General features: G+C 45.3%; 1 protein-coding gene across 2 annotated transcripts in view; it reads left to right on the forward strand.

The window, feature by feature from the left end:
* necab2 (N-terminal EF-hand calcium binding protein 2) overlaps window positions 1–19,787 on the forward strand; it is a 384,124-nt gene that overhangs the window by 76,896 nt on the left and 287,441 nt on the right. For both annotated transcript variants that reach the window (XM_072518659.1, XM_072518658.1), the window contains exon 3: window positions 1,766–1,874. In XM_072518659.1, coding sequence (XP_072374760.1) covers window positions 1,766–1,874 — 109 coding nt within the window. The remainder of the gene's footprint in view (window positions 1–1,765; window positions 1,875–19,787) is intronic.

Raw genomic sequence — 19,787 nt, forward strand, 5'->3', positions numbered from 1 at the left:
CAGCTCATACAACCAAGTGAGGAACCCATTTCACTGAGTGCTTGCCATTCTGGATTTTGAATTGCAGGCTGCTCAACAACAGATCCTTTCTTCATGGTCATATGTTATCACAATGCTGTCTCCACCTGCTGGGTTAGCACAGAAAGCACATCAGCCTGGACCATGAGCCATTGGGAGGGCTGTGCATCTTTGCAGCTGGCTGAAGCCTGTCTGAACTTTGAACCTGATTCACAGAGGGGACATCAATCTGAGAGCAATAGGAACTGTTCGATGTAGGAAGGGGCAAACTGAGGCCAGCTCTGTTGTCCCATGTGGCGTAGTGCTGCTGACACAGCAGGTTGTCATAGAATCCTTACAGTGCAGAAGGAGACCACTCGGCACATCGAGTCTGCACCGGCCTTCCGAAAAAGCACCCCTCGTAGGCCCACTCCCCCCCATAAACCCGTAACTCCATCTGACCTTTGAGTACTAAGGGACAATTTACTATGGCCAATCCACTTAACCTGCACATCTTTGGACTACGGGAGGAAACCGGAGAACCCAGAGTAAACCCATATAGACACTGGGAGAAAGTGCAAACTCCACACAGACAGTCACCCGAGGCCGGAATTGAACCCAGGTCCCTGGTGCTGTGAGACAGCAATGCTAACCTCTGCATCACCTTGCTGTCCTTGTGTGTCCAACTCCCACAAATCTTCCAATTTAAGGTTTGTGGTGGGGAAGTTGCCAGAATTTATAATTGGTGATGTAAGTGACTAAGTTGGGAAATCTGTTTGATCAAAGAGAGACAGCACAAAGTGGAGGGCACAGAGTGCAAAATGGATGTTTGATATGTGACAGAAAGAAGGAATAAAGGGAACATTTCCTGATTCTGCTGAAAGAAGGGACATACAATCAAAGCTTTCATCTTGCACTCAAAAGATAACTCATAAGAAATTTCCAACAGTAACGTGGAACTACAATTTATACTTTATGGGAAGAGAGTGCTGATTGGTGGGCACGTGGGGTTGCTGGCGCAGTGGTATTGTCACTGGATAAAAATCTGGCAAAAAGTGAGTTTTCCAAAGCCAAAGTCTCCTATTTGGGACATGTCATGGAGTGAGAGGAGGCAGTGGCGCAGTGGTATTGTCACAGGACTAGCAATCCAGTGACCCAGGGTAATGTTCTGGGGACCCAGGGTCGAATCCCATCACACCAGATGGTGAAATATGAATGCAATAAAAATCTGGAATTAAAAGTCTAATAACGACCATGAAACCATTGTCCCCAAAAAAACATTGGGTTCCCCAATGTCCTTCAGGGAAGGAAATCTGCCATCCTTATCTACTCTGGCTGACATGTGACTCCAAATACACAGCAATGTGGTTGACTCTTAAATGCTCTCTCAAGAGCAGTTGGAGATGGGCAATAAATGCTGGTCCAGCCAGCAAAGCCCACGTCTCATGATAGCATTTTTAAAAGTAGATTCTGATTGGTGCGTAATACATTATTCCCCTGCGACTATTGAATACTTGCCTGCGAGCCGGTTTGATGAGTGGATGATGAAAAGCTTTGACAGTTTGTATCTTTTTACAGCAATATTCCAGTTCTGTATAATATGCCGTGATTCATTAGATGTGATAAACAGTGTTCCTCAGGGATCTGTAGTGGGGCCCGAAATATTCACTATGTATAGTAATAATCTATGCGAAATGGTGTCAGTCATTTGAAACTCTTTTATAGTTGTTGCTGTTTGCTTCTGATCCTTATGTTTTTTTTATTTCAGACGATGGTAAATTATCCTTGGATGAATTTCGGACCTTTTTCTCTGACGGGACACTCAATGAAGAAGAACTGGAAAATCTCTTTCACACAATAGACTCCGACAACACCAAGTAAGGCAGTCCTTTCCTCCTGCATCTGACTCTGCCTCTCAGGCCCTTTTGACATGAGGACTATTGGGCCTTAGGGGTAAAGCTGTGACCCACCCTGTTTTAGGATAGGTATTTTAGGCACTCTAGTAAAGAACAAAGAAAAATTTACAGCACAGGAACAGGCCCTTCAGCCCTCCAAGCCTGCGCCGATCCATATCCTCTATCTAAAACTGTCGCCTATTTTCTAAGGATCTGTATCCCTCTGCTCTCTGCCCATTCATGTATCTGTCTAGATACATCTTAAATGACGCTATCGTGCCCGCCTCTACCACCTCCGCCAGCAATGCGTTCCAGGCACCCACCACCCTCTGCGTAAAGAACTTTCCACGCATATCTCCCTTAAACTTTTCCCCTCTCACCTTGAACTCGTGACCCCTAGTAATTGAGTGCCCCACTCTGGGAAAAAGCTTCTTGCTATCCACCCTGTCTATACCCCTCATGATTTTGTAGACCTCAATGAGGTCCCCCCTCAACCTCCGTCTTTCTAATGAAATAATCCTAATCTACTCAACCTTTCTTCATAGCTAGCGCCCTCCAGGAAACATCCTGGTGAACCCCCTCTGCACCTTCTCCAAAGCATCCACATCCTTTTGGTAATGTGGCGACCAGAACTGTACACAGTATTCCAAATGTGCCCGAACCAAAGTCTTATACAACTGTAACATGACCTGCCAACTCTTGTACTCAATACCCCTTCTGATGAAGGAAAGCATGCCGTATGCCTTCTTGACCACTCTATCGATCTGCGCAGCCACCTTCAGGATACAACGGACCTGAACACCCAGATCTCTCTGTACATCAATTTTCCCCAGGGCTTTTTCATTTACCGTATAGTTCGCTCTTGAATTGGATCTTCCAAAATGCATCACCTCGCATTTGCCCGGATCGAGCTCCATCTGCCATTTCTCCGCCCAACTCTCCAATCTATCTATATTCTGCTGTATTCTCTGACAGTCCCCTTCACTATCTGCTACTCCACCAATCTTAGTGTCATCTGCAAACTTGCTAATCAGACCACCTATACTTTCCTTCAGATCATTTATATACATCACAAACAACAGTGGTCCCAGCACGAATCCCTGTGGAACACCACTGGTCACAGTTCTCCATTTTGAGAAACTCCCTTCCACTACTACTCTCTGTCTCCTGTTGCCCAGCCAGTTCTTTATCCATCTAGCTAGTACATCCTGGACTCCATGAGACTTCACTTTCTCCATCAGCCTACCATGGGGAACCTTGTCAAATGCCTTACTGAAGTCCATGTATATGACATCTACAGCCCTTCCCTCATCAATCAACTTTGTCACTTCTTCAAAGAATTCTATTAAGTTGGTAAGACATGACCTTCCCTGCACAAAACCATGTTGCCCCTCACTGATAAGCCCATTTTCTTCCAAATGGGAATAGATCCTATCCCTCAGTATCTTCTCCAGCAGCTTCCCTACCACTGACGTCAGCTCACCGGCCTATAATTACCTGGATTATCCCTGCTACCCTTCTTAAACAAGGGGACAACATTAGCAATTCTCCAGTCCTCCGGTACCTCCCCCGTGTTCAAGGATGCTGCAAAGATATCTGTTAAGGCCCCAGCTATTTCCTCTCTCACTTCCCTTAGTAAATTGGATAGATCCCATCTGGACCTGGGGACTTGTCCACCTTAATGCCTTTTAGAATACCCAACACATCTTCCCTCCTTATGCCGACTTGACCTAGAGTAATCAAACATCTATCCCTAACCTCAACATCTGTCATGTCCCTCTCCTCGGTGAATACCGATGCAAAGTACTCGTTAAGAATCTCACCCATTTTCTCTGACTCCGCGCATAACTTTCCTCCTTTGTCCTTAAGATGCAAACACATCGGAGTGAGGTACACAATTGGCTGCAGCTTATTTTTGGGGGGACATATGGGTCAACCCCAATGGGACTGTCCAGAGTAAGAAACTACATTTGAACATGGGCCTCTTCTCAATAGTTGGGCAAGATGTCATGCCAATCACCAATTTAGTATAATGGATGCTCAAATAGGTGGCATGTATGGACCCTGACATCCATTTTAAGTGGGTATCTGCTCAGTTAACTATTACACTAAGGCAATGCTCAATACCCTGGTGTTGATTCAGCTGGGATGAGCAAATTCAATAACTTGGCAAAGGGCTATGGTTAAATACTTGAAAAGGAAAAATAAATGCAGCATTCTGGAGAAGAGTAGAATTGTGAGATTAATTGGTTCGTCTTTGCAAAGAGATAGAATAGATATGATGGGCTGAATGACCTCCTCTGCTATGTGATTCTTGGAGAAGCCAATGAAAAAGTTTCTGAAACTTTTAACATTTCTGGTCACATACCTAATTCCATCAGATGTTCAATTGCTTGTCTGTTCTCTCAACCTTTATATATAATATATTGATTAATAAGCGTGACACAGATTAGCATGACTGCATTGGAGAACTGGATCTAATTAAGTCTGCTCTTGGGAAGTATTGTGCTCTTCATGGTCTATTCTGAAGGTGGTGATTATTGCAAAATTCTGAAAGATTGGGGGCAGATCAAACCATTCTTCCAGGAATATTCTCTGCATTGTGTGCACTGCTCATGTCTGAAAATTATTTGCAGAAACTCTTTATAATCGCATTGTTGATAGCAGCTACCCAGTAAGTCACTCTCCAATTCTTAGGATTTTAGATGAGGGTGGAGCACAATGAATGGGACTGACAATGTTTCAGGTGTAGTTGGATAGGTGATTGACAGTTTAGGAGAACCATTGTCCAACTGACATTTCAGTTGTAGCTCTGTGCATTTAACTATATCGTTGAGGTCTTGGGTGCAACACACTACCTGATTTACAGTATTAAATTAGACAGTTTGTGAATGAAGACCAAACATGGCTCTGAGTGTGACTGACAGTCGGGTGTAGCTTTGAGTGTGATAGACAGTTCAGGTGTAGCACTGTGTGTGATTGTCAGTTCAGGTGTCATACTGTAGGCCATTGATGGTTCATGTGTGGCAATGTATGTGAATGATAATTCACATATGGAACAGTATGTTTTTGACAGATCATGTGGAACACTGTGTGATTGACAGTTCAGGTGTATCACTGTGTGTGATTGACAGTTTAGATATAAATCTGTGTGTGTTTGACAGATTTTTTGATCTCAGAGGAGAACAGTGACTTTTTAAAAAATTGAGAATGTGTCATGTGATGTGAGTGCGGGGGCGGCTGTGTTTCCGTGAGCTGCCGCTCTTCATATTTGTATTTTTCTGGGTTACACAGCCTGTTCTATGCCCTGAGATGATCGTGCCAGTTTTTTTTGTGGGCAAGAGCCGAGATAAAATATTGATATCCTCATTTGTTTGCAGTGGTCAGAGTGGGCTGGGGTGGGGGCCAGTTTGCAGTGGCGCAGTTGGCACTGAGCGGGCAGTTACTGTGGTGGTGCTGTGTGCATCTGCATGATGCCCGCCATCAAAGAAATTTGTCTTCACTGATGATCTCAGCGCTGTGGTGCAGGCCATTAACATTCACTTTGAAGAATTGTGAGCTATTTTATGAGGGCACTCGAGGTGCACAAGAAGTTTCTTGTACTTGGAAGAACAATTTCGCTGGTGAAGGCCCGCCTTCGTGTTGTTTAAATCCTGTTGCATGATGTGTCGCCCATCCTATTTGGTTCAGGAGAGGGGAGCCGGGCAGAGTGTGCCCCTGAACCCAGTCCCTGGCAAGGAGTGAGAGGCATGTTCCCGACTGTGTTTGTAAATTGGCTACCGTGCTTTGGTAATCCTGATTTGGAGATTGGGTGCATCAGATCTATCCAGTCTTCAAGGGTGGTGGTCGGTCTGGCCCACCGCTCGCTGGCCCCTTGTTGTCCTTAACTCGCTGCTTGTCGTGAGAGGTTGGGAATGGCTGAACATGCTGGATCGCTCCCCCCCTGGCCGAGAGACAGTATGGTGGAAGTAACATTGTGTCGTGCTTCGATCATTGAAATCCTTGGGAGATTCTGAGGAGTGCTTGTTGATCCTGTCTTATCCTCCAACTTCTCGTGCAACATGGAGGATGACTTTATCCTGTACGTCACTCCCTATTGTTCATGTTGTTGATTTGTTGTTGTTTTTTTTCCTGCAGGGAGATGTGAAATGTGAGCGTGATGGCCTGTAACATTGATAATCCTGATCCAACATAATCATAGTGTGTTGATTTTGAGGAATGTGATTTGTGCACAGTTTTACTCCTTTTCGTTATTGGAGATGATGAGGGGGGTCAGAATGAGGAAAATAATAATAATCTTTTATTGTCACAAGTCGGCTTACATTAACACTGCAATGAAGTTACTGTGAAAAGCCCCTAGTCGTCACATTCCGGTGCCTGTTCGGTACACAGAGGGAAAATTCAGAATATCCAATTCACCTGACAGCACGTCTTTCAGGACTTGTGGGAAGAAACTGGAGCACCTGGAGGAAACCCACGCAGATACAGGGAGAACGTGCAGACTCCACACAGACAGTGACCCAAGCTGGGAATCGAACCTGGGACCCTGGAGCTGTGAAGCAACAGTGCTACCGACTGTGCTACCTTGCTGCCCCAGAAAAGGGGTGAGTGGTTGGGTTGAGTTAGTTCAGTCCTCAGTATTGAATTTAAGAATCCATGTCTTTATCCTGCGACAGTCTGAGGCAGATTTTGTTTTCCTGGGGAGGACTGGGTTTCTTCTGACACTCCCTTGAGGTTGAGTGTTTTTTTCTTTCTCTATTTCTCTCTGCTTGGGTCTCTCTGTTCATGGATGGGTTCGGAATACAGGAGATGCATTTGGCTCCCACTCCCTAGTTGGTGGGGAGACCCTGTCAGTTTGATCATAATCATGATCCTCACCAAAAGTGGCGCATATCTGCAGAACAGTTGAGATATCTCCTCAACTTGACATTGATTATGTTGATCCACCAATGTTATCTTCAAGCACTGAAAACAGTTGCAGCAGTTAGGTATGTTCTTATTATCAGCTTTTAGGTTCAGCCTCTTTCTTATTCTGCCTGCCTGTACTGCACCACTGGACTCATTAGCTTCCACTGATCTTTCACAGCTTCAGCCTCCCCTGATGTTTTGGTTTAGTTGCAGTGTGAGTTTTCATTTCCTTATAAACTGGGAGGGTCAGTTAGAATTTTCTGATTAGGCACGTTACAATCTTTTGGACTTTACATTAAGTTCTAACAACTTCAGACTGTGAACTCACTTCTCCACTTCCACCCCATTTTTATTTCTGTCAATTTATTTTAAATGTGGCAAGGCCTAGGATTAGCAGGATTCAGGCTTGTAGAATTAGCATAAATCCAAGTCTGCCTGCTCAATGACACCTCTTTAAACCCTGGGCAAAGCATCGGTACCTCCAGTGCTCATTTTCCCGGCAGCATGCTCAACCTTTAAACTGAAGAGAAACAACCAGAGTTTCTTCACCCGATACTTTTCCAAAAATACCAGTGCATTATCATCAGTGCAAATCATCAGTGCAAAATTCATCTCACCTTGATGAATTGAAATACATACAATTGTTGAACAGCTAAGACAAGGTTTGATGTTTCCTCCTCAATTGTGGGTGCATTTTCGTCAATATGTATTCAGTTTTCTTCAGAGAGAACGTTTCTCGTAGTAAGATCGCTCCTGCACCTACGTGTAGCATCAGTAACTATTTGGAATGGTTTCTTGAAATTCTGAGTTAATCTGGCCATTAAGATCTCAAAGGCAGTCTGACAAATCTCTGTCCAGTTAACTAGTAAGACTTTTTATATGTTTTTTAATGGAGTGACTATTGTACTAAAATTTGGGGCAAGTTTCTTATAAAGCCCACACATTCTGAGGAGCATTTCCAATTTTGATTTGGATACAGGACAGTCCATAATTGCTTTTATTTCACCTTCTCTGGGAAATACTTGATCTTAATTTTATTTTGTTTGTCCATGGGATATGGACGTCGCTGGCCAGGCCAGCATTTATTGACCTTCCCTCAGAGCATTTAGGAGTCAACCACATTGCTGTCACATGTTGGCCAGACCAGGTAAGGACAGCAGATTTCTTTCCCGAAAGATTTTAGTGAACCAGATGGGTTTTTATGGCAATTGACAATGGTTTCATGGTCATCATTAGGCTTTTAATTCCAGATTTTTATTGAATTCAATTTCACTATCTGCCGTGGTGGGATTCGAACTCATTTCCGGGTCCCCATGCTTTACCCTGGGTCACTGGATTACTAGTCCCGTGATTATAATACCACTGCACCACCACCTCCCTTACTCAACGACTTGTCCCAAATAGGGGACTTTGGCTTTTGGAAAATTCCTTTTCTGCCAGATGTATCACCAAATCAGCGTCATGTCATCTATCAAATAGTGTACTTAGGGATTCCACATGTTCTTCCCCAGTGTTACTGTAGACTGATCATCAATAGGCCCAGTTGTATAAATCGGCAGTTACTTGGTGTAACAATCCTTGAAAGGTAGCTGGTGCGTTCTTCATTCCGAACAGCATAATCTTACATTGATATAGGCTGTCTGGGGTTATGAAAACAGGGATGTCTTTGGTTTGATCATTCATAGAACTTGCCTATAACCTTTCATCAATTGTTGCTTCCAACAAAAAGTGTTACGACACCCAAGGCTAATGCGCAGTCAATTCCAACCTCACTTGACCCCAAATTGCAACACAGGTGAAATTAGATTTTATATTAATACCTGTGGCTTTGGTTGATCTAAATTGACCACAGTCACCAGGTTTGTGAAATTTAAACAAAAGTAACCGTTTATTATCAACAGTAATTATAATTAAAGAGGCAAACAAATACAACTGGCTATCCACTATGTGATTCCTGTGCTGTATAGTTCTTTGTTAATATTTTGGCACTAGGAAGTGCTGAGGGTTTTGGCCAAGGGTGGTATCATGACTGGTACAAGCTTGAAGCCAAAGGGCCTGTTCCTCTGCTGTATTGTTCTTTGTTCTTTAATTCACAACTGCCCTCTTTCTAACTCGTCCCACTCTCTACACACACACAGACAAACAACACAGAGGGAAAAAAGTGGTCGAGATGGAAAGAAAATATATTAAAATAACAGGATAATGACCTTTGATCATGAAATCCCTACAGTGCAGAAGGAGGCTATTTAGCCCATCGAGTCTGCACTGACTCTCTGAAAGAGAACTCCACCCAATCTTAGTCCCCTGCCCTATCCCAATAATCCCTTAACCTAGCCTAGACTAGACCTTTTTTGGTCACTAAGGGCCATTTAGCATGGCCAACCCACCTAACCTGCATCTCTTTGGACTGTGGGAGGAAATTCGGTGTACCGGAGGAAAGGCATGCAGACACGAGTGAACTTGCAGACTCCAAACAGACTCCAAGGCTGGAATTGAACCTGGGTCCCTGGCGCTGTGATGTAGCAGTGCTAACCACTGTGCCACCGTGCCGCCCCACTGATTCAGATGGATGTCTTCGAGTGAGTTTCTTTCTGAGAGTTAGGCTTCAGTTGGGTACTTTCTTTTCCTTCAATTGGAATGATCTTCATGGCACACTCACAGAGACAGCAGCCAACCAGCAGCCAACAGCAGCCAACCATGACCTGGATGGTCGTGCCCTGGGCAGAGTGGTAACCCGCATTCCTGCTGACACCTGAGCACCCTGGCAATGCCATCCTACCACTGCCAGGTTGCCAGAGTCACACTGTCAGGCTGGCAGGGGTACTGCCATAGTGCAGACTGGCAGTGCCAAAGTGCCCAGGTGCAAGGTTGTCGGTGCCAGGTATTGGGTCCGGGGATGCCGTGCCCCGAAGAGATAGTGTGAGTGTATGGTCTTAAGGACTCTGTAAACGGTAAGCTGGGGCAGTGGGGGTGGGAAGGGAGAGAGGGTTCTGGAGTCCGTGGTGGGGTGGCTGAGGGGGGTCAAAAGATCAGGAGCTCATCAGTGCAAGAAATGATGTAAGTGCAGCCTCAAAAGGGCATTCCCCGCCAAGGCCAAAAAACAGCAAAGTGCTGTTAACTAGCAGGATCTCCCTGCTAATGGTGCCCGAAACGGGACTCTGTTTCAGTCCCGTTAAATCGTGCCCACTGTCCTGGCAAATACTCTTCTGCTTCAAGGCACATTCCGATTATGGGCCCACAGACAAAAATAATAAAATTAAAATAAAAGAAATGGGAACAAAGGAAGAAACAGGAAGGACTCTTACAAAAAGTCTGAATTTTCAACTCATTCAATGCAATCCCCAAATTGGGACAATGCATAAGGATCTGTTTTTATTGCATCATTAACTTTCCTGGAATGAATGCCGAATCTTTGTCATTTGTCAGGTTTTATTAAGAGTACAACTGCAGAACTCTAGCCACTTTGACTTAGTTCACTGTTATCATTGGCCAGTATAAATTTCATCTGACATTTCAAGGATTGAGTCAGGAAGGGTTTTGTTGGATGAGAGCAGTAGTTTGTACACTGACTTCAGGTAAAGCAAAGGCAGTTCACCGTGGTCTATCCAGTGTTTTTCAAACTTTTTTCCCTGGGACCGTCTTTTTGCCAACCAGCTGATCTTCGGGACCCATGCCGGCCGACCTTCGCAACACAGACCACATTCGCTTATCTTTAATGTAAAAGGGGAGCCTGCTTGGTCCTCACAATCTCACTCCAATTAGGTTCACAGGAGGACAGGGCACTTTGCATTTCAGGTGCAGATTTCAACCAGTTCCTTTGTGCCATCTTCATTATTATGAGATTGGAAAATCAACCTTGCACATGTAGGTCATTATGAAGGACAATAGCAAAAAAATGCGCATTTTACTCAGCACTGGATACGCCTGGAAGATGCTACTCCAGAATTCTAAAAGCGTCATGGGCTTTTGGTGTGTTTTTAATGTGCTAATGCTGGTCAGGTACAGCGGCATAGCCTTTTCATTTGGAGTCAGTTGTAAGTTAGTTACTAACTCTGCGGTCTCAACCTCAAAAGGAATTTTTCACCGACCACTTTCAAAATCTTAAACATCTCCTATTTGCCAGTACTTCCCTGCATATAACACACATGGGCTTTGCGTCCTCATTTGCATTGGCACAACTGACAAAAACAGATTTCAAGAAATCATCTTTCTACTTCTTATTTCCCAAGTTAAGTTTCTTCTTTGTAGGCTGTTAACCAGGAATCCTGGAACTCTGTTTTTTAAAAATTCACTTATGGGAATTGGGCGTCGCTGGTGAGGCCAGCATTTATTGCCCATCCCTAATTGCCCTTCAGAAGGCAGTGGTGTGTTGCCTTCTTGAACCGCTGCAGTCTTTCAGGTGTTGGTACACCCACTATGCTGTTAGGGTGGGAGTTCCAGGAATTTGCCTAGCGACAGTGAAGGAACAGTGATATATTTCCAATTCGGGGTGGTGAGTGACTTGCATGGGAACTTCCAGGTGGTGGGATTCCTAGGTATCTGCTGCTCTTTTTCTTCTAGGTGGTAGTAGTCATGGGTTTGGAAGGTGCTGCCTCAGGAACCTTGGAGAGTTGCTGCAGTGCATCTTGTCGATGGTTCACATGGCTGTCACTGTTTGTCGGTGGTGGAGGGTTTGAATGTTCGTGGAAGGGGTAGAAATCAAGTGGGCTGCTTTGTCCTAGATGGTGTCAAGCTTTTTGAGTGTTCTTGAAGCTGCACACATCCAGGCAAGTGGCAAGTATTCCATTACACTCGTCACTTGTGCCTTGTAGATGGTGAACAGGCTTTGGGGGGGTCAGGAGGTGAGTTACTCGCTGTAGGATTCCTAACATTTGACCTGCCCTGGTAGCCACAGTATTAATGTGGCTAGTCCAGTTCAGTTTCTGATCAATGGTAACCCCTCAGAACATAGAACATTACAGCGCAGTACAGGCCCTTCGGCCCTTGATGTTGCTCCGACCTATGAAACTACTCTGAAGCCCATCTACACTATTCCCTTATTGTCCACATGTCTATCCAATGACCATTTGAATGCCCTTAGTGTTGGCGAGTCCACTACTGCTGCAGGCAGGGCATTCCACGCCCTTACTACTCTCTGAGTAAAGAACCTACCTCTGACATCTGTCTTATATCTATCTCCCCTCAATTTAAAGCTATGTCCCCTCGTGTTAGACATCACCATCCGAGGAAGAAGGCTCTCACTGTCCACCCTATCCAATCCTCTGATCATCTTGTATGCCTCAATTAAGTCACCTCTTAACTTCTTCTCTCTAACGAAAACAGCCTCAAATCCCTCAGCCTTTCCTCATAAGATCTTCCCTCCATACCAGGCAACATTCTGGTAAATCTCCTCTGCACCCTTTCCAATGCTTCCACATCCTTCCTATAATGCGGCGACCAGAATTGCACGCAATACTCCAAATGCGGCCGCACCAGAGTTTTGTACAGCTGCAACATGACTTCATGGCTCCGAAACTCAATCCCTCTACCAATAAAAGCTAACACACCGTACGCCTTCTTAACAACCCTCTCAACCTGGGTGGCAGCTTTCAGGGATCTCTGTACATGGTCACCGAGATCTCTCTGCTCAGCCACACTACCAAGAATCTTACCATTAGCCCAGTACTCTGTCTTCCTGTTATTCCTTCCAAAATGAATCACCTCACACCTCTCTGCATTAAACTCCATTTGCCACCTCTCAGCCCAGTGCTGCAGCTTGTCTATGTCCCTCTGTAACTTGTAACATCCGTCCACACTGTCCACAACTCCACCGAATTTAGTGTCATCTGCAAATTTACTCATCCATCCTTCTACGCCCTCCTCCAGATCATTAATAAAAATAACAAACAGCAGTGGCCCCAAAACAGATCCTTGTGGTACACCACTAGTAACTGGACTCCAGTCTGAACATTTCCATCAACCACCACCCTTTGTCTTCTTCCAGCTCGCCAATTTCTGATCCAAACTGCTAAATCACCCTGAATCCCATGCCTCCGTATTTTCTGCAGTAGCCTACCATGGGGAACTTATCAAACGCTTTACTGAAATCCATAAACACCACATCAACTGCTTTACCCTCATCCACCTGTTTGATCACCTTCTCAAAGAACTCAATAAGGTTTGCGAGGCACGACCTACCCTTCACAAAACCATGTTGACTATCTCTAATCAAATTATTCCTTTCCAGATGATTATACATCCTACCTCTAATAAACCTTTCCAAGATTTTGCCCACAACAGAAGTAAGGCTCACTGGTCTATAGTTACTGGGGTGGTCTCTACTCCCCTTCTTGAACAAGGGGACAACATTTGCTATCCTCCAGTCTTCTGGCACTATTCCTGTAGACAATGATGACTTAAAGATCAAAGCCAAAGGCTCAGTAATCTCCTCCCTAGCTTCCCAGAGAATCCTAGGATATATTCCATCCGGCCCAGGGGACTTACCTATTTTCACACTTTCCAAAGTTGCTAACACTTCCTCCTTATGAACCTCAAGCCCTTCTAGTCTAGTAGCCTGAATATCAGTATTCTCCTCGACAACATTGTCTTTTTCCTGTGTGAATACTGACGAAAAATATTCATTTAGCACCTCTCCTATCTCCTCAGACTCCAAGCACAACTTCCCACTACTGTCCTTGACTGACCCTACTCTTACCCTAGTCATTTGTTTATTCCTGGCATATCTATAGAAAGCTTTAGGGTTATCCTTGATCCTACCTGCCAAAGACTTCTCATGTCCCCTCCTGGCTCTTCTTAGCTCTCTCTTTAGGTCCTTCCTATCTAACTTGTAACTCTCGAGCGCCCTCACTGAACCTTCATGCCTCATCTTTACATAAGCCTCGTTCTTCCTCTTGACAAGTGTTTTGACTGCTTTAGTAAACCACGGTTCCCTTGCTCGACCACATCCTCCCTGCCTGACAGGTACATACTTATCAAGGACACGCAGTAGCTGTTCCTTGAACAAGCACCACATTTCCATTGCGCCCATCCCCTGCAGTTTTCCTCTCCATCCGATGCATCCTAAGTCTTGCCTCATCGCTTCATAATTGCCTTTCCCCCAGATAAAACACTTGCCCTGCGGTATATACCTATCCCTTTCCATCACTAAAATAAACGTAATCGAATTGTGGTCACTATCACCAAAGTGCTCACCTACCTCCAAATCTAACACCTGTCCTGGTTCATTACCCATTACCAAATCCAATATGGCCTTGCCTCTCGTTGGCCTATCTACATACTGTGTCAGGAAACCCTCCTGCACACATTGGACAAAAACAGACCCATCTAAAGTACTCGAACTATAGCATTTCCAGTCAATATTTGGAAAGTTAAAGTCCCCCATAACAATTACCCTGTTGCTTTCACTCCTATCCAGAATCATCTTTGCAATCCTTTCCTCTACATCTCTGGAACTTTTAGGAGGCCTATAGAAAACCCCTAACAGGGTGACCTCTCCTTTCCTGTTTCTAACCTCAGTCCATACTACCTCAGTAGACGAGTCCTCATCAAACGTCCTTTCTGCCACCGTAATATTGTCCTTGACTAACAATGCCACCCCTCCCCCTCTTTTACCACCTTCCCTGAGCTTACTGAAATATCTAAACCCCGGCACCTGCAAAAACCATTCCTGTCCCTGCTCTATCCATGTCTCCAAAATGGCCACAACATCGAAGTCCCAGGTACCAACCCATGCCGCAGGTTCATCCACCTTATTCTGGATGCTCCTGGCATTGAAGAAGATACACTTTAAACCACCTTCCTGCCTGCCGGTACACTCCTGCAACTTTGAAACCTTACTCATGACCTCACTACTCTCAACCTCCTCTATACTGTAGGTACAATTCAGGTTCCCAAGCCGTTGCTGACCTAGTTTAAACCCTCCCGAAGATGTTGGATGTTGATTGTGGGGGATTCAGCGATTGTAATGCCATTGAGTGTCAAGGGGCAATGGTTAGATCCTCTCTTGTAGGAGATGGTAATTACCTGGCACTTGTGTGGTGCGAATGTAACTTGTACAGAGGTAACACTAGCACTGCTCAGTCCTGCCCTGGACTCTCCTCAACAGCTCTCCCCAGCAGATTCAGTTGGGAGATCCTGGCAAGTAGGCACTCTGCCTATTTGTGTCTCTGGCTGTCTCTAACTTGTAACAAAACAATTCATATTCAGTCATCTTGCCTTGCTTGCTAGCAGCTAGAAAATGGAAGAAGCTCTCCTCCATGATTTGACACCAAAAGCATGTTCAAATGTACATGCAGGGCTCGTGACCTGCTCATTGCTGCCACGTCTGGCTGGAAAACTGCAGACAGCCTCATTTCCTTTACATTTAAAAGTTTGTAGCAGCCGCCATTTTCATTAAAAATGCCATTAGTGGCCATTGGACGATTCTCCCACAATCATGATTGATCGGTCCACCACCCTCCCAACACCCACCCATGGCCTGCACTTTGAAAATCCTGATCTAGACAGACGGAATCATATTTTGTAAGAAGCTTGATAATGTCAATCCGAAACATGTCTGAGAGATCATAGAATCATAGAAGTTTACAGCATGGAAACAGGCCCTTCGGCCCAACCAGTCCATGCCGCCCAGTTTTTACCATTAAGCTAGTCCCAGTTGCCCGCACTTGGCCCATAACCCTCTATACCCATCTTACCCATGTAACTATCTAAATGTTTTTTAAAAGACACAATTGTACCCGCCTCTACTACTACCTCTGGCAGCCCATTCCAGACACTCACTACCCTCTGAGTGAAGAAATTGCCCCTCTGGGCCCTTCTGAATCTCTCCCCTCTGACCTTAAACCTATGCCCTCTAGTTTTAGACTCCCCTACCTTTGGGAAAAGATGTTGACTATCTACCTTATCTATGCCCCTCATTATTTTATAGACCTCTATAAGATCACCCCTAAGCCTCCTACGCTCCAAGGAAAAAAGTCCCAGTCTATCCAGCCTCTCCTTATAACTCAAACCATCAAGTCCCGGCAACATCCTAGTAAATCTTTTCTGCACACTTTCCAGTTTAATAATAATAAGATGGTGTAATTATCTGTCCAACTTTTTCAACCCCACCATATTGGGTAATTTTATTACTGGGCTTTCAATCTGAGAACTTTGAATCTCTGGCTCATTATTTGAACCCTCAAGTATATCACCATTTTCTCTCTTTACTACCTGGAGTGCATCCACTGGTTGACTAGTTTTCCCCTCGTAATACCATTTCAGAATATTTATATGACACACTCATTGATGTTTTTACTTCACTGAGTCTCATTTCAACATAATAAGGTCCACTAAACCTAGTCTTCTGTGCTTCACTAAGTAAAGGTTACAGAGGCAGTACTTTATCCCCATGTTTACAAGTTCGGAATTTAGCTGACTTATCCACTCAGTTTTTCATTACTTGTTGAGGAACCTTAAGATCGCCCTGAGCTACTGCGCATGCTTTTTACAGTCCTTCTTAAAACCTGGACACGTAACGTAAGGAGGTAATTTCTTTCTTCTGCACCAGAAATTTCTATTTAATTAATTTAAATTTACTTCATGTCCATCAACTAACTCAAAGGAATTGAAGCCAGTTTACTCATTAAGGTCTGATGATAAATAATAAAAATGAAATCCCCCGTCCTAGATCTCGGGATATTGAAGGCAATAAGGTCTGATGATAGTAATTGTGGTTTGATAGGATCTTTTTAACGTGGGTGCCATGCAGATTATTTCATCTGCTTTACTCCTAAACTATGCATAGTCGCCAGAAATAAATGTGACGGGAAGTTTGACCCTGAATCTGAACCCCTCTGGGTAATCAATACCCAGTGGAAAACTGAATGAAGCTTTTGATTACGACCATTTCAATATTTTTTTCTTAAGGGTATTGTCTCCGGGAATCAGGTAGACAAATCCATGATGGTTCAAAGGTATTGATACTCCATTTTAGTTTTGAGCAGGAGACCCACTCAATCCACTCAAACCTCACTAAATGGTTCATTAATAGTGGGCATTGGGATCAGTGCAGCTTATTTAATCAATGCTTGGGGTTTCCCAAGACATGTCTTGCAGAATTCAGGCACACCTCTATGACATTCTAGCCAATAAAAGTGCTTCATTATTTGAGCCCGAGTGTTCTTCATTTGCAAATGATCTCCTATTGGAATCTCATGGGCAATTCTTCTAATTTCCCTGTGCTAGCCAGAAGGAACAATTTGGTGGACTACTGTCCATTACTCTTTGAGGCGGCCTCCACTACATCATTTTTTCAGTAATAACTTTCAACTATCATTTCTGATTCTTCCTCAGAATATGCTGTGTGAGTTAATGCCCCCAAACCAGGGTCTGTTGTTAGGCTTCAATCCAGGAAGCTCACAGCTATATTTTGGTCTCCTTATTTGACAAAGGATGTACTGGAACTGGAGGGGGTGCAGAGGAGATTCACTAGGTTGATTCTGGAGTGGAGAGGATTGAATTATGAGGAGAGACTGAGTAGACTGGGCCTATACTCATTAGAATTTGGAAGAATGAGGGGGGATCTGATAGAAACATAGAAAATTATGAAGGGAATAGTTACGATAGAAGCAGGGAGGTTGTTTCCACTGGTGGGTGAAACTAGAACTAGAGGGCATAGTCTCAAAATAAGGGGGAGCAGATTTAGGACTGAGTTGAGGAGATACTTCACCAAAAGGGTTGAAAATCTATGGAATTCCCTGCCCAGTGAAGCAGATGATGCTATCTCATTGAATGTTTTTACGGCAAAGCTAGATTTTTGAACAGTAAAGGAATTTTTTTTTTTAACAAACAATTTTATTGAGGTATTTTTTTGGCATTGTAAACAGTTACAGCTAACAGAAATGTGCAAACATCAATATAAAACCATCAATATATAACCACTACTTCAATCAAACCATAATGCACATGCCCACTCCTCTCCCCTAGAAACTACCCGCCTATTTATCCCTCCTACTCTACCCAAATCTCCGCCCCCCCCCCCCCCCCCCCCCCCCTGCTGACGTTCACTCTCCTGCGAAGAAGTCGATGAATGGTTGCCACCTTCGGGCGAACCCCAATACAGATCCCCTCAAGGCGAACTTAATTTTTTCCATACCCAGAAAACGTGACATGTCCGAAAGCCATACTTCGGTCTTCGGGGGTTCTGAGTCCCTCCATGCCAGCAGTATCCGCCGCCAGGCTTTTAGGGAAGCAAAGGCCAGAACATCTGCCTCTTTCTCCCCCTGGACTCCCGGGTCTTCCGAAACCCCAAAAATTGCCACCTCTGGTCTCATCACCACCCTTGTTTTCAGCACCCGGGACATGACCCCCGCAAATCCCTCCCAGTACCCCCTAAGCTTAGGACATGCCCAAAACATGTGAACATGGTTCGCTGGTCCTCCCGCACATCTAGCGCACTTGTCCTCTACCCCAAAGAATTTGCTCATCCGAGCTACCGTCATGTGGGCCTGGTGAACGACCTTAAATTGAATCAGGCCGAGCCTGGCACATGTTGCGGTTGAATTTACCCTACTCAGAGCTTCTGCCCACAGCCCGTCCTCCATCTCCCCGCCGAGCTCCTCCTCCCATTTGAGTTTCAGTTCCTCCGTCTGGGACTCTTCCCCCTTCATGAGCACCTTGTAGATATCCGAGACTCTACCCTCTCCTCCTTCGCCTCTAGAGACTATTCTGTCCTGGATCCCTATTGGCGGGAGGCGTGGGAAGGATGGGACCTGTCTGCGTACAAAGTCCCACATCTGTAAGTACCTAAAGTCATTTCCCCTTTCCAGCCCAGCTTTCTCCTCCAAGCCCCTCAAACTCGCAAAGCTCCCCTCCAGGAACATATCGCCCACCCTCCCCACCCCTGCCTGCCGCCATGTTCGAAACCCTCCATCCATGTTCCCGGGGGCGAATCGATGGTTATCACATATTGGAGCCCAAACAGTCGCACCCACCCCCCCACATGCCTCCTCCACTGGCCCCATATCCGCAGGGCCGCCCCCACTACCGGGCTGGTGGAGTACCTGGCCAGCAACAGCGGTAGGGGAACCATGACCAGGGCTGCCAAACTGGTGCCCCTGCACGAAGCCGCCTCCACCTGCTCCCAGATAGACCCCGTACCCACCATCCACTTCCTTATCATGGCTATGTTAGCCGCCCAGTAGTAGCTGATCAGACTCGGCAATGCCAGTCCCCCCTCGCTGCGGCTCCTTTCAAGCATCGCCTTCTTCCCCCGCGGGGATTTTCCCGCCCAGACAAAGCTCATGATGATTTTGCCGGTCCTTTTGAAGAAGGACCATGGGATAAAGATTGGGAGGCACTGGAAGATGAACAGAAATCTAGGGAGGATTGTCACCTTTACCATCTGCACCCTCCCCGCCAGTGACAGCGGGAGTGCATCCCATCTCCGAAACTCCCTCTTCATTTGTTCCACCACCCTAGTCAAATTTAACTTATGCAACCTGCCTCAGTCTCGTGCCACCTGTATCCCCAAGTACCGGAAACTTTCCCCAACCAGCCTAAATGGCAGCTCCTTCAGTCTATTCTCCTGGCCCCTTGCCTGCACTACAAACATCTCACTCATGGCCATATTTAATTTGTACCCTGAAAACCGGCTGAACTTCCTCAATGTTTCCAGTATATTTTCCATCCCGGAAGTGGATCCGACACATACAGGAGCAGGTCGTCCGCATAGAGAGAGACCCTATGCTCCACTCCCCCCTAGTCATTCCCTTCCACCCCTTTGCAGCTCTCAACGCCATCGCCAACGGCTCTATGGCCAGCGCAAACAGCAACGGGGAGAGTGGGCACCCCTGTCTGGTCCCGCGGTGTAGTCTGAAATAATCTGACATTACCCTGTTCGTCCTAACGCTAGCTTTTGGGGCCTGGTACAATAGTCTGACCCAATTAACCAGACCCTCCCCGAACCCAAACTGTCCAAGCACCTCCCACAAATATCCCCACTCCACC

Source organism: Scyliorhinus torazame, chromosome 10, assembly GCF_047496885.1.
Source record: "Scyliorhinus torazame isolate Kashiwa2021f chromosome 10, sScyTor2.1, whole genome shotgun sequence".
Lineage (NCBI taxonomy): Eukaryota > Metazoa > Chordata > Chondrichthyes > Carcharhiniformes > Scyliorhinidae > Scyliorhinus > Scyliorhinus torazame.